General features: G+C 42.8%; 1 protein-coding gene across 12 annotated transcripts in view; it reads left to right on the top strand.

Annotated features, from left to right (window-relative positions):
* magi1b (membrane associated guanylate kinase, WW and PDZ domain containing 1b) overlaps positions 1 to 15,645 on the top strand; it is a 457,254-nt gene that overhangs the window by 330,849 nt on the left and 110,760 nt on the right. For all 12 annotated transcript variants that reach the window (XM_078543669.1, XM_078543664.1, XM_078543663.1 and 9 more), the window contains one exon: positions 12,967 to 13,170. In XM_078543669.1, coding sequence (XP_078399795.1) covers positions 12,967 to 13,170 — 204 coding nt within the window. The remainder of the gene's footprint in view (positions 1 to 12,966; positions 13,171 to 15,645) is intronic.

Here is a 15,645-nt window from a genome sequence, read left to right as displayed (position 1 = left end):
TAGGCTGGACAGTTTTAGTTATGAGGAGAGATTGGATAGACTGGGGTTATGTTCCCTGGAGCAGGGGAGATTGAGGGGGGACATGATTGAGGTGTATAAAATTACGAGGGGCGTAGATAGGGTCAACAGGAAGGAACTTTTCCCCTTGGTGGAGTGATCAATAACCAGGGGGCATAGATTTAAGGTAAGGGGCAGGAGGTTTAGAAGGGATATGAGGAAGAATTTTTTTCACCCAGAGGGTGGTGGGAATCTGGAACTCTCTGCCTGGAAGGGTGGTAGAGGCAGAAACCCTCATAATATTTAAGAAGTATTTGGATGTGCACTTGTGATGCCATGACATACAAGGCTATGGGCCTAGTGCTGGAAAATGGGATTAGAATAGTTAGGTACTTGTTTGACCAGCACAGACTTGATGGGCCAAAGGGCCCTTTTCTGTGGTGTAGACCTCTATGACTCTATAATAGATTCCAGTATTTTCCTGATGATTGATGTCAGTAAACTGCCCTATAATTCCTTGCTTTTTCTCTCCTTCCTTTCTTGAATAGTGGTGTTACATTTACTAATTTCCAATCTGCTGAGACCACTCTGGAATCTAGGGGGAGAATTTTCCCCCCCATCGGGGGTGTTGTGTGGGGGCGGGCATGGCCCGATCGGCACACCCAATCGGGTCCGTGCCGCCATTTTATGTGGGCGGGCCAATTAAGGTCCGCCCAGTGTGATGTGCGCCAGGAAGTGCTGAGCACTCCCTGTGCAGGCAGGGGGTGGGTTCGCTGAGTCGGGGCCTGCGCGCGAAAGAGCACAGAAATCTCCCTGAGGCACTGAGCTGTCTCAGGGAGATTAGTTTAAGTTCCCAAAATGTTAATAAAGGAAAGAAAACATTTTAAGACATGTCACATGAGCTGGAACATGTCAATGAATTTTTATAAAAATTTTTATTCAATTTATAATCACTTCATGAAACCTCATCCCGCCCGTAGATGAAGTTCCATGAAAAATGCAAAGGCCGGCTTGGCTCTTTGCCTGCCCGCCAACCTTAAGGTTGAACAGGCAGTTCAGTTTACTAGTTTAATTGATATTTAAATGGCCTCAATAGGCTTTTGACATTTCGGCGCCTGCTGAACTGAAAATCTAAATGCCGCGCGGTGACATCGGGACGCACACCCAAGGTCACCACGTGTCATTTTACTCCTTGGCTAGCGGGCCCCACCCCCACTCGCCGAGCCAGAGATTCAGGCCTAGGAAATTTTGAAAAATCAGTGCACCCCAATTTCTGCCGCTACCACTTTTAGAACCCTAAGATACAGGCCATCAGGCCCTGGGGAATATTTGTCTTTTAGTCCTTTAATTTTCTCTAATACTTTTCCTCTGCTGATATCAATTACTTTAGGTTCCTTACTCTTGTTAGTTTCTAGTTTGCCTTCCATTTCTGGTCTGCAATTTGTGTCATCTACTATGAAGACAGACACAAAATATTAGTTCTGCACTTTTTTATTCCCCTTGATAATTTCCCCTGTCTCTACTGCTAAGGAGCCAATGTTTACTTGAGCTACACTCCTTCTTTCGATATACTTGTAAAAGCTCTTATAATTGGTTTTAATATGCCTGGCTAGTTTATACTCATTCTGTTTTTCCCCTTTTTATTCAATTTTTTGGTCACTCAATGCTGATTTCTAATTGCTGATTCTTTATAACATTATAAGCCTCTTTATTCAATCTAATACTGTTCTTAACTTCGTGATTAAGCCATACGATGCTATGAACAAGGAGCAGGAGTAGGCCATCCAGCTCTTCGAGCCTGCTCCGCCATTTAATAAGATCATGGCTGATCTAATAGTAACCTCAAATCTGCATCCCGCCTACCGCCAATAATCTATCACACCCTTGCTTACCATGAATCTATCCACTTCTGCCTTAAAAATATTCAAAGACTCTGCTTCCACTGCCTTTTCAGGAAAAGAATTCCAAAGACTCACGACCCTCTTGAGTGAAGAAATTTCGCCTCATCTCTGTTTTACATGGATGACCCCTTATTTTTAAACAGTGACCCCTAGTTCTAGATTCTTTCACAAGAGGAAACATCCTCTCCACATCCACCCTGTCAAGACCCCTCAGAATCTTATATGTTTCAATCAAGTCGCCTCTTACTCTTCTAAACTCCAGCGGGTACAAGCCGAGCCTGTCTAACCTTTCCTCATAAGACAACCCACTCATTCCAGGTATTATAGATGGATCTTTCTTGCTTTGTTGTTGCTTTTTTCATGGAATATATTTTTGATGAAATTTTAAAATAATTTCTTTAAATGTTTTCAGCTGTTTAGTTACCACCAGATATTTGGGTCTATTTGTCAACCTTTGGCGCCTTTTACCTCATACCTATGTAATTGGCTTTATTTAAGTTTAAGTTTTTGTTTTAGACTCCAATATTTCACTCTCAGACTTAACATAGAATTCAGTTGTATTATGATCATCTTTTTCCAGGGGGTCTTTTACTATGAGATTATTCATTAACGTTGCCTCGTTTCACCATGCTGGGCAGAATTTTGCCCTTGATGGCCGGGCGGGCCCCACTGGCTTGGCGGCGGGCGGGCAGCTGATCGCTGCCGCTGAAACTGGCCCCGCCGCCATTTTGAGTGGGCGGGCCAATTAAGGCCCTACCAGCAGGCTGCCTGACGGGAAGCGCTATGCACTTCCTGTGCTCCTGTGCAGCGGGGCGGGGGTGGGGGGGGCAGCGGGGTGGTGGGATTCCCCAACTGTCAGAGTCCGCTCTTTCACGCATGCACATGACTAAGTGCTGTCTCAGGGAGAGCGCTGAAAGTTTTATAAACTTCAAAAATAGAAAAATAAAAAAACTATTAACACACGAGATGGGACATATTTAAATGGGGCGGGATGACGTCAGGGGTTCCTCCTGACGTCATCCCGCGTCGGCGAGCAGGCCCCCGACCCCAGCTCACCGACGGAAAAATTCTGCCGGCTAGACCTAAAATAGTGCTTTGTCCTTAGTCGGTTCCATAACACATTGGCCAAGATTTTCCCCTCGGCGATTTGGGGGCGGGGCCCACTCGCCGAGGGGAAAATGACGCGGGATGACGTTGGGAGGAATCCCCAACGTCACCCTGGGCCATTTCAATCTTAAGGAAGGCGAGCGGACAGCGAAATCAGCTGTCCGCCCGCTGACCTGTCAATGGCCAATTGAGACCATTGACAGGCTTATTAAGATAATTAAAGACCTGCCCGTCCAACCTTAAGGCTGGCGGACAGGCCAGGAGCCCCAGCGTCCTATAGATTATTAATGAAACTTTATCCATTGGCAGGATGAAGTTTCATGACCGTTTTGTAAAAATTTAATAAATTCTATGAGTTTGTTATCAACATGTCCCATCTCATGTGACACTGTCGCATAAGGGGGACATGTTAATAATTTTAAAATGTCTCTATTTTTTGACTTTACTTACCTTTCACTAAACTCCCTGAGGCAGGACTGTGCCTCAGGGAGCAATGCGCTCTTTCGCGTGCATGCGCGAAAGAACGCACTTTGACAGTTGGGGATTCCCTACCCCCACCCCCGGAACAGGAAGCGCATAGTGCTTCCTGTCGGGCAGGCCACTGGGCGGGCCTTAATTGGCCCACCCACTCAAAATGGCGGCGGGGGTCGGCTGCCCGCCCGCTCGCCAGCCAAGGGCTAAATTCTGCCCATTGTTCTAGGAAACTATGATGAAAACATTCCACTAATTCATTTTCCAGACAATCTTTGCCAATTTGATTAATCCAGTCTGTATGAAGACTGAAGTACTCGTTGGGTATTATTTTTCTTGTGTTATAAGCTCCAATTATGTCTTACTTAATGTTCTGTCCAACAGCATAACAACTATTAGTGGGCCTATAATATACTTCCATCAGAGTTTTATGACTCTTGTTATTCCTAATGTCCAACCATGCTGATTCTACCTCCTGATCATCTGAGCCCAGATTCTCCTTATTGCTGTCTTTATGTCATTCTTTATTATAAGGGCTACTCCTCTTTCTTTTCCATTCTGTCTGCTTTTTGAAATGTTAAGGACCCTGAAATATTTATTTCTAAACTTGATCACCTTCCAACTGTATCTCTGTAATGGTGATTAGGTCAAACCCATTTCTCTATTTTTGATACAAAACAAAAACAGAATTACCTGGAAAAACTCAGCAAGTCTGGCAGCATCGGCGGAGAAGAAATCAGTCAACGTTTCGAGCCTCCATGGCCCTTCGGCAGAACTGCAGCATAGTTTCAACAAGGGAGAAATATAAATTGGTTTAAGGTGGGTGGGGGGCGGGGGGGAAGAGACACATTGAGGGTGTGGTGTGAGCAGATAATCAAAAGATGTCAGAGACAAAAGGGTCAAAGAGGTGTTGAAGGTGGTGGTCTTTGTCTGAGAAAAGTGCTAATTAAGAATAGAATACAGGATATACTTTGAATATCCTGTATTCTATTCTTAATTAGCACTTTTCTCAGACAAAGACCACCACCTTCAACACCTCTTTGACCCTTTTGTCTCTGACATCTTTTGATTATCTGCTCACACCACACCCTCAATGTGTCTCTTTCCCCCCCGCCCCCCACCCACCTTAAACCAATTTATATTTCTCCCTTGTTGAAACTATGCTGCAGTTCTGCCGAAGGGCCATGGAGGCTCGAAACGTTGACTGATTTCTTCTCCGCCGATGCTGCCAGACTTGCTGAGTTTTTCCAGGTAATTCTGTTTTTGTTTTGTTTTGGATTTCCAGCATCCGCAGTAGCTTTTAGCTTTTTGTTTTTATCTCTATTTTTGATGCTAGTTTGTTTCTCATGTTACGTTCAGATTTGTGCATACAGATAAAGAGTCTTTAAGCTTTTTTAACCATTATCCTTACCTTGATGCGCTATTACGATTAAACTCTTTGTCCCTTCCTGTCCCACCAAATCACTGTACTGCTGTATTTCTTCAACTTTTCTCTTTAAATTTCTAGATTTCTCTTCACCTGCCCCTCCTCCCCCTCCTTCTCAGTTTGAAGCCCTATCCAGTGCAATTCACCAGAATGCTGATCCCAGCCTGGTTTACATGGAACCCACCCCAAAGGAACAACTCCCTCTTTCCCCAGTACTATTGCCAGTTTCGCATGAATCAAAACTCCTCCTTCTCACACCACTCTTTGAGCCACTTGTTTAATTCTGTCATCTGCTTGACCCAAGCCAAATTGTTCTGCTTATTAATTTAGAATCCAGTTCCTCAAACAATCACCGCACAAACTCATTCTTAGTTCTATCCTTATCGTTGGCTCCTATATGGAATATGAAAGGTGGACCCTCCCTTTCCTACTCCGAGTTCTTCTCCAGCTGAAAGGAAACATTCTGAATCTTGGCACCGGGCAACAACACAACCTCCATAACCCCCTGTCTCCGTGCAGGGAACAGAATCTATTCCCTTCACTACGCTATCCCCTACCAGTAGCACATTCCTTTTTACGCCCCCGCCCCCCTGCCATTTGAATGACTTCCTATACCACAGTGCCATGGCCCGTTTGCCCATCCTCTCCGCGGTCCTTGTTCTCATCCACACAGGCAGCAAGTACCTTGTGTCAGTTGGTTGGATATAGACAAGGGCTGAGGCTTTTCCATTACTACATCCTGGATCCTCATACCTGCCTGACTCACAGTCACTCCATCGTGCCCCTGACCACTGGCTACCTCTAAAGTATTACTTAACCTAGGGGTGTTACTGCCTCTTGATCAAAGTGTCCAAGTACCTCGCCCCCTTCTTGATGCCCCACAATGTTTGCTGCTCAGGCTTTAAGCCAACAACACTGAACAGAAGATTCTTGAGGTGCAGCCATTTACCGCAAATGTGGCTGTCTGGGATTGTTGGTATTTTTTATTCTTTCATGGAATTTGGTGTCACTGGCAAAGCCGTCTTTTGTTGCCCATCCCTAATTGCTCTTGAGATGGTGGCGGTGAGCCGTGCAGTCCATCTGGTGCAGGTGCTCTCACAGTGCTATTAGGAAGGAAGTTCTAGGATTTTGATCCAGCAACAATGAAGGAACGGCGATATAGTTCCAAGTCAGGATGGTGTGTGGCTTGGAGAGGAATTTGCAGGTGGTTATCTAGAAACTTCCATGTGCTGCACCTACAGCATCCCATCTGCTCTGCCATGTTGAAATAAACTGTTTGCTTATTTAATTAGTTAAAATTATTGTTCAATCAATGACTTTAGTTCTGTAGATTGTCATTTAGATTGTCATTTATCTAGTTTATTAATTTAATAAAGTAAAAATAAGTTACAGATTCTTAGTTGTAGCTTAAAGAGCAAAAAAGAATCTGCAATGTTCATCAAATAATCATGTACCTGTTGCCGTGTGACTTCAATCCTTGATTTTTGTTGATTGATAGTCCGCTTGATTCCCTCCCGTGATACTCTGGGCTCTGCTGCTGATGCATTGTTTATGTATTTTTAATTCTCTCCTGTGATGCTCTGGGCTCTGCTGCGTTGTGACTGAGTTGACCCTACATTCCTACCCATCTGTGTTTTGTTTCCATTTCTCAGATAAAGTACAGGACAGTGAACAACACAACAAGCTCACTTTTGCACATATCCCACCGATTAATTTAATGAGAGGCAAACTGGATGGGTCAGAGACCAACATCATTTTAACTGGGGAGGTAGTCCATTTTCAAATACATCACGCTTGCTTTTTTGCTCCCTTTTCCTTTTCCTGAAGAGGCTGTTTCAAGTTAATCTAATTTCCATGGGAATTGGTTTGATGAAGAAATTTATTATTGGGAAACAGCAAATATCCCATATTGGCAACTTAACATCTGCTGTGCTCTATTGAGCTCTCTCCTTTGTTTTCCATGCTCCCTATTTTACCTTTTGTGAGGCCTGATTTGCACTAAATACGAAATGTGCACATTCTACATGCAGTTATTCAACAAGAAGGAAATGGGACCAACAGCATAACAGAAGCTGGGGCAGTTGTGATCTGCTAATGTGCTACTTGCAGCCCTGAATTTCACATAACTCAATTCCGCTGCACTGGGATGCTTCCAGTACTGTTGGACTAATGGCTTTGTCATTTGAATTTTGTTGCTTTCAAAATCTGCTGATGTCCATTACCTGCTGCAGCAGCAAAATGCCAGGTCTGCAGTGAAATCAATTCAGTGGGAGCCTCTGTTGGATGTTACTGGCCTGCCATATTTCCGTCTTTTCACAGCATTCCTTCTCAGTTTGTTCTGGCTCTACATTCTTAATTATGTGCCAAATCCAAGCCCAATGGCACCAAGAGCTGCCTGTAATCAGCACAATGTGTGAGCTTTACTGGGACCTCAGGAGAGGAGCAGAAAATTAATTTAAAGGAACTCTTGGGCAATATACTGTGGGTAGTTTTCACCTTTATTGTTTGAGTAATAAATGGGCAGAGCAAATTGCCCAAATGTTATAGAAGCTACCCAATTTTTATTTCTATTGATCCGACCTGAAGTTTACTACCAAGCAGTGAAATTTGGTAACTGCCCGCAGTATGTCTATTTTTTAAAAATTATATACTAGTTACAATTCTCATTAATTTGACAGTGAGTATTCAAATTAGTATTTGATTCAGAGTATGACAGATCTACATAAAAAACACTTAAAATTAAGGGTTTGTGACACAGCATCTGGAGTTGGTCATTGAGCAGATTTGTTGCTGATGTGCAATAACAATTATAATTGGTGTCTGATTTGGGAGCTGTTAAACTCATTCTCCTGGTGTGTAACATATTCTGTTGAATTCCTGTTTCCTTCCAAAATCATCTGCGTGCACTCGATACAATCATTTACAATTTTTTAATTACAGATCTGGATACTTCCCTTGATAGTTATGCTTGTTGGCTAAGTTGTGTTGAACAGTGTGATACTGTCCACTGCCAAACATAGGTGTGAGGTTGGTCTTGAAAGGAAAACAAAATCAGTTTTTGTTGGAGAGGTTAGGATTGAAAACAATATGTGATTCTCTCTCAAACATGTTCTACAATGCTTACTGAGCCCATGGGCAGGATCTTTCGGTCAGCGAGCGGAGGGCGGGACCCGCTCGCTGACACGTAAAATGACACGGGATGACATCAGACCTATTGAGGCCATTAATAAAACAATTTAGAAAGCCGGGAGCCCTGGCGGGCTTAAGAAAAACGGGCAGGATGAGGTTTCATGAGGGTTTTAAAATATTTAATAAAGGTTTGAGTTAAAGTGATGGACATGTCCCAACTCATGTGACAGTGTCACATGAGGGGACATGTCAGGGAAATTTTTTAAACATTTACCTTAAGTTTTAATTCGGAGATGATCTCCCTGAGGCAGCACTTAGCCTCAGAGAAATCAGTTGGGGGGGTGGGGGAAGTGCAGGAGTGGATGCGTGCAGGCGCATCTCCGACGCCGCCATTTTGCATGACGTCCGCCGGGAAGCGCTATGCGTTCCCTGTGCGGACGGTGGGGGGATTCCCTAAGCGGGAGTGCGCTCTTTCGCACATGCACACGGAAGAACGCACTCACCTCCCTGAGGCTAAATGCTGCTTCAGGGAGATGGGCACCAAATTCAAAAATGGTCAATGGACAAAAATAAATTTCCCTGATATGTCCCCTAATGTGACACTGTCACATGAGTTTGGACATGTCCATCACTTTTATTCAAACTTCTATTAAATTTTTAAAAACCTTCATGAAACCTCATTCCGCCCGTGGATGAGGTTTCATGTTTCTTCCAAAGCCCGCCAGGGCTCCTGGCCTGCCCGCCAGCCTTAAGGTTGGACGGGCAGGTCCATTAATTTAGTTTTTAAATGGCCTCAATAGGTCATTGACAGGTCGGCGGGCACACAGCTGATTCGGCTGCGCCCCCGCCTTCCTGAAAATTGAAATGATGCGGGGTGACGTCTGGAGTTCCGCCCAATGTCATCCCGCATCATTTTATGCGTCGGCAAGCGGGCCCCGAGCCCTGCTCACTGACCTCAATATCCTGGCTCTGGACTTTGTACCTTTGTAGCAAAATGTAAAGCTAAAATAAGTTATAAAAACCCAAATGATATTTATATTCTGTAGTTACAGAATTCAGATATGGTATATCCCTGCACTTTTTCCAAAAACGTAATAACTTCCATTCTTATCAAAACTAAAAGTAGGCATGGCAAGAAGCAATTTTAAATTTGGGTTACTGAAGATTTGGACTGCGCTCAGAATTCTAGTATTCTGTCAGTGTTTAATCAACATCTGATTGAGAATTGGTAATAATCACTTAAGGCAAGTGGTTTAAGTATTAGTTCCCTCCTCTCATGAAGGCAATGGCTCATATTAGGTTCTGTGAGCAACAGCAGGTATTCTTCACATTATCCTTCCAGCTAAACTTCATGCTCGTTCCTGAACAGAATGTGTCAGCTGGTGATTTGGCCATGGAAGCAACTGAGTAAAGTTTAACAATGACCTCACTGGATTGTGACATATGAGCATTCCCATATGAATATTTCCATTGGAGATGGTTACTAGCAATGGGAACCGAGTCTGGTGTCCCACTGCCTCTTTAAGTTGAACATGTTGCTTTCCAATTTTTATTCTCTTCACCTTGCTAACTGAGATTGGCTTACCAGATGTTGAACGGGTTTGGAACCTGTTGTGTACCTCATTTTGTGCCATGCCACTTGCTGTGCTTTGTCCACTTGGGTATCTAGGCTGGGTGAGCTGATGAACTTTTGTTTTCCTGCCCTGTTTCAAAGTTGTCTCGGGCATTGCAACATTCTTCTTCCGAGATACTTTGATGTACATGAGAGAAGTTACTACATTATAAGACAGCATACATCCTTTTAAGCTTCAACCGCTTCTTATCTGCCGCGAAGATTTGCGAGTATGCCAACTCCTGACAGGAGCTTTTGTTAACAAAGTTAATAGCAGCGGAGTCAGCCTTTTTAGCATATTAGAATCTGGGAAAGTGCTAGTTGTTAAAAAAGACATTCATAAAGCCTTTTTAATCTTAAGCTAATTTCCTTGTATACTAGTGGCAAATTTATAGTTTTACAGAACATTTATACTGTTCAATGCAAATATAGATAACAGTGCTTGAACTGTTCTCCAGTGATTTAATATCCTTTTTGGTTTTATTTTGAATGTTGTCTTTTTGACAAGCAATACAAATAAACAATTTTTTGGTTGTGGTTGTATCACTATCTTTAAATAACATCCCTGATAAGTGAATTCATTGAATACTTCAGTGTAGTTATTTGATGTTGCCATTTTCCACGATTATTATAAACCATCTCCACATGGCCACTGCCAGGCTTCATTATCTTTGAGCTCCCAAGAATGTCATCCATGGACAAACCAGAGTTTTCTACAAGATCACCTTCTCACCAATGACAACACCTCCAGGGTAACTATCACCATCCCTGTGAATCAAACTCTTCCTCCCAACGACATTTACAAGGACAGTGCCATTTTGCATAAACCCAGCCAACCACCTCCAAAGGTTGATGAAATGCTCCCTGAAGACATTAGTCAATGGAAGCTGCTACCTTTATCTGAGCTCCTGCCAGCTTCCTTCGTTACAGCCATCACTATGTTCCCTGAAGACACTGACATGATTTGTAAATTGATTCATTTCTTAAGGGTATGTGACACATTCACCACAACCAGGAAGACATTATTGTACAAAGAACGGGCCCAATTGTTGAACATTGAGTTGATATGAACTTCACAGTTCTATATATTACAGGGATCAGTGTTTGGGCCCCAGCTATTCACAATATCCATCAATGATTTGGATGAAGGAACCAGATGTAATATTTCCACGTTTACTGATGACATGAAACTTGGTGGGAATGTGAGTGATGAGGAGGGTGTTAAGAGGCTTCAAGGTGATTTAGACAAGTTGAGTGAGTGGGCAAATACATGGCAGGTGCAGTATAACATGGACAATTGTGAAGTTATCCACTTCAGTAGGAAAAACAGACTGGCCAAGCATTATTTAACATCTTTTAAATTCATTTACGGGATGTGGGCTTCGCTGGCTGGGCCAGCATTTATTGCCCATCTCTAGTTGCCCTTGGGAAGGTGGTGCTGAGCTGCCTTCTTGAACTGCTGCGGTCCATATGGTGTAGGTACACCCACAGTGTTGTTAACGAGGGAATTCCAGCATTTTGAGCCATTGACAGTGAAGGAACGGCAATATATTTCCAAGTCAGGATGGTGAGTGGCTTGGATTTCTAGCTGCCTTCAAAATCGCTCTATATTCTAATACTACAATAAAGCTGATTCCACAGTTTCAAATCCTGTTTGGTAAAAGAAGCTCCAATCAAGAGCTGGAATTATCCCCAAACATAGGTTATTTTTCAATTGCAGTGATGAAGGACAAGATGCCATCAAGAATACCTGGAGCACTAGATAGACCATCTAAGTCCTTGAGTTTAAAATTCCTTGCACACAGAATATACCTGACTGAGGTCTTGATGTTGCCTGCCTTCATTGTTTGAAAAATTCTAAAAAAGTAACCATTTGTGAGCGCTCGTTACACGTTATGACTATTTTTAGAGTCTGTGCAAAATTGCAGAGCAAAGTGTTGACCCAGATTTTACAGCAGAACTGTCAGCATTTCCTGCCATTGCTCTTCTAAATGGATAGCAACTTCAAGAGTCCGCACATGCAGAGAACAACATGGAAATCCTGAAGTTGCTGTCAGTGATTCTACACTCCTCCAAAGGATGTGCTGTTGAAATTCCACCAGACTACAATCCCTAAGTGGTCAGTGAGTTGACAAAAAAAAAACTTGCACTTTTATACTGTTAACTGGACTGCAGCAGTTCAAGAAGGCAGCTCACCACCACCTTCTCAAGGGCAATTAGGGATGGGCAATAAATGCTGGCCTTATCATCCCATGAAAGAAAAAAATGTTAATTTCTCTGCAAGCCCTTGAAAAATTTACGCCTTTTTGAATGAGGTTTTTAATTTATGTAAAAGCAAAATACTGTGGATACTGGAAAGCTGAAACAGAAACAGAAAATGCTGGAAAAACTCAGCAGCATCTAACAGCACTCAACAAAACTCTAACAGCATCTGTGGAAAGAAAAGAACAGAGTTAACGTTTCAAATCCATATGACTCTTCTTCAGAGCTCTAAAAAAGAATCATACAGACTCGAAACATGAACTCTGTTTTTCTCTCCATAGACCTGCTGAGTTTTTCCAGCATTTTCTGTCTTTGTTTTAATTTATGTACTAAGCCCACAATTACTACTAACTAGCATTACTGGCCCTGGAAAGCTAACTTTAAGTTTGTGGAATGTTAAATTTTTTTCTTTATAAAAGAAAATCTTTTTTTTTGTTTTTTTAATGTTTGTTTATAAAATTGTTGTTTCTACCTTAATCCAATCATCATAATTTATCCCACCAACTGATAAATTAAAAGTGAAGGAATTCAGTGCTTTTCATTTCATGGTTTGCTGTCCGTGAGTATACTTCAATGTGATTGGCTTCTTATCCAGCTTGATGTCATCCATGCTGCCGCATGCCAAGATACCCCCTTGACTTGACACCAGATTTAAGCTGCTGTCGGGAAAGAGGAAATCTGCTCCATACAGATCACTCGATCTTTGTAGGCAGCTTTCTTCAAGGTTAGCGATGAGTACCATTGCTTCACTGCTAACCCCAAAATCCAGCCCATAGCATTATGAGAATAAGTGAAGTGTAAGGTTTTGTGGAAACCACGGAGAACAACGCAGATGTTAAATGAGCGAGTAGCAAATGTTGCGAAGTGGATGAATTCGTACCTCCTTTTGATACATGTGGCTGCTGATGGCTGGACAAAGCTGGTGCCCTTTGATTAAAGGAAAAAAGGAAGGAATAGTTACTTCAAAGCTATTCAGAGGGGGAAAAAATAATGGAAGCTCAGCTTTTAACAAATTATCTCAATTTTTGAATTTAACATGTAAATTTGTTCCTATTGCCTAGGTAACTATTATGGAACACCCAAACCTCCAAGCCAGCCACTCAGCGGGGAAGTAATTACCAGTGATGCTTTGCGAGGTCCTCAGTCTGGCACAAAGCCAACCCCAAAACGAAGCAAGTCATACAATGATATGCAAAATGCTGGAATAGAGCAGCCAGAAAATGAAGACGACGAGGAAAACCCTGAAATGAATAGTAGTTTTACAGGTAAACTGGCAGCTACCAGGAAGTCTCATCATCCAACCTTAAAACGTATAAAACAAAATTATAATGATGGACGATTCCATGCCTTAAAGCTTGCTTAGCATATTTAGAACAAGACAGGATGAAGAAATAACTTAGGTGTACACTAGTTAAAACATATTGGACAGTTAAATATGTGATACAATATTATAGAAAATGAAAACAGGAATCATACCTAGCACAATGGAAGATGGTTGTGGTTGCTGAAGGTCAATCATCTCAGTTCCAGGATATTACTGCAGGAGTTCCTCAGGGTAGTGTCCTCTGCCCAAACATCTTCAGCTGCTTCATCAATGGCCTTCCTTCCATCATAAGGTCAGAAGTGAGAATGTTCGCTGATGATTGCACAATGTTCAGCACCATTCGCGACTCCTCAGATACTGAAGCAGTCCATGCCCATATGCAGCAAAACCTGGACAACATTCAGGCTTGGGCTGATAAGTGGCAAGTAACATTCGCACCATACAAGTGCCAGGCAATGACCATCTCCAACAAGAGAGAGAATTCAGTCACCTCTCCTTGACATTCAATGGCATTGCCATCGCCCAATCCCCCACTATCAACATCCTGGGGATTACCTTTGATCAGAAACTGAACTGGACTAGCCATATAAACACTGTGGCTACAAGAGCAGGTCAGAGGCTGGGAATTCTGTGGTGAGTAACTCACCACCTGACTCCCCAAAGCCTGTTCACCATCTACAAGGCACAATCAGGAGTGTGATGGAATATGCTCCACTTGCCTGGATGAGTGCAGCTCCAACAACGATCAAGAAGCTTGACACCATCCATGATAAAGCAGCCTGCTTGATTGGCTCCTCATCTGCCACTTTGAACACCCATTCCCTCCACCACTGACACATAGTAGCAGCAGTATGTACCATCTACAATATGCACTGCAGCAATTCACCAAGGCTCCTTTGACAGCATCTTCCAAACCTGCGACCTGTGCCGTCTAGAAGGGCAAGGGCAGCAGACACATGGAAACACCACCACCTATAACTTCCCCTCCAAGCCGCACACCATCCTGACTTGGAATTATATTGCCATTCCTTCAGTGTCACTGGGTCAAAATCCTGAACTCCCTCCCTAAAAGCACTGTGGGTGTACCTACACCACATGGACTGCAGCAGTTCAAGAAGGCAGCTCACCACCATCTTTACGTGGACAATTTGGGATGGGCAATAAAAATGCTGGCTCAGCCAGTGATGCCCACATCCTGTGAAAGAATTTTTAAAATTATCAAATTGGTAGTCTTCTTACTTCTTACTCAAGGTTTTGGATGAAACTAACTTCTTGATTTGCCGTTGCACCATTACCTCCGTAGCTTCCCTAAGGAACTATCCTTGATCCCTTATCAACAGGCTGCCCTTGGCAACATTATCTGCATTCATGGAGCCAGCTTTCACATGGCAACACCCTGTTCCACCACTGCCTCTGTTCATTAGACTGTTTGTTAGACATCCAGTCTCATGTGAATCACAATTTTCTCTAATGAAGAATTGGTAAAAGCCAGAGCAATCATTTTTTGACCCTGTCACAACTACGCACCCTTGCTGCATGTTTCACCCCTTCTGCAGGTTTTACCCCTTCCCTGGGAACAATCTCAGACTCAACCTGTCTGATGACAACCTTGACATTCCCTTCAGCTGAACATCTGACTCCATTTTCTCTCCATTATAAAGACCCCATACTTCTACTTCTGTAACATCTAGTGCTGGGAAACTCTTAGCAATTCTTTGGTCATCTTGTGCTTTCCTATTCCAATGCTCCCCTGCCCATTTTTCAATTTCCACAAACTGCAGCTCATCCAAAATTCTACCGTCCTTGCCTGATCTCATGCCAAATCCCACTGACCTGTCTCCCTGACCTATATTGGATTCCTGTACTCCAGCATCTTAATTTTAAAATTATTTTTATTTATTTATTAAATCCCTTCATAGCCTTACTCCCCTGAACTCTGCATTCCTCAAACATCTGATCCCTTGTGCATCTCCGCTCCTTGGTTTTTGTCTTCGGATATCTCGGCCCCAGTTTGAAATTTCCAGTCTAAGCCTTGCTGCTTCACCGTTTCTTGCCCCCCTCCTTAAAATCCACCTCTTTGACTAGAACCTTGGTCGCCCCTTCTAATACTTCCTTAATTCATTGGCTTAGTGCTTTTTTTCTTTTGTTAACACTTCCATGAAGCACTCTGGGACAATTTCTTTGTTAAAGGTACTATGCAAATCTACAACAACTTGCATGTATATGTATAACCAAGGTTAATATTCCACTATAGTATCGAGTGACTGCTCCGTTTTTACAATGCCGTTCTTCAGATGAAATTTCAAGTTGAAGCCTTTTCCGCTTGTTCTGACGATTTGATTTGATGTTAAAAATCCTATAGTATTATTTGAAGAAGCGTGGAAAGTCTATATTCTATGAGCAACCCCGTAAATAA

This window comes from Cetorhinus maximus, chromosome 6, assembly GCF_964194155.1.
Source record: "Cetorhinus maximus chromosome 6, sCetMax3.hap1.1, whole genome shotgun sequence".
NCBI classification, from domain to species: Eukaryota; Metazoa; Chordata; class Chondrichthyes; order Lamniformes; family Cetorhinidae; genus Cetorhinus; species Cetorhinus maximus.
The sequence above is the reverse complement of the archived record's forward strand: the minus strand, read 5'-3'. Positions and strand labels throughout refer to the sequence as shown.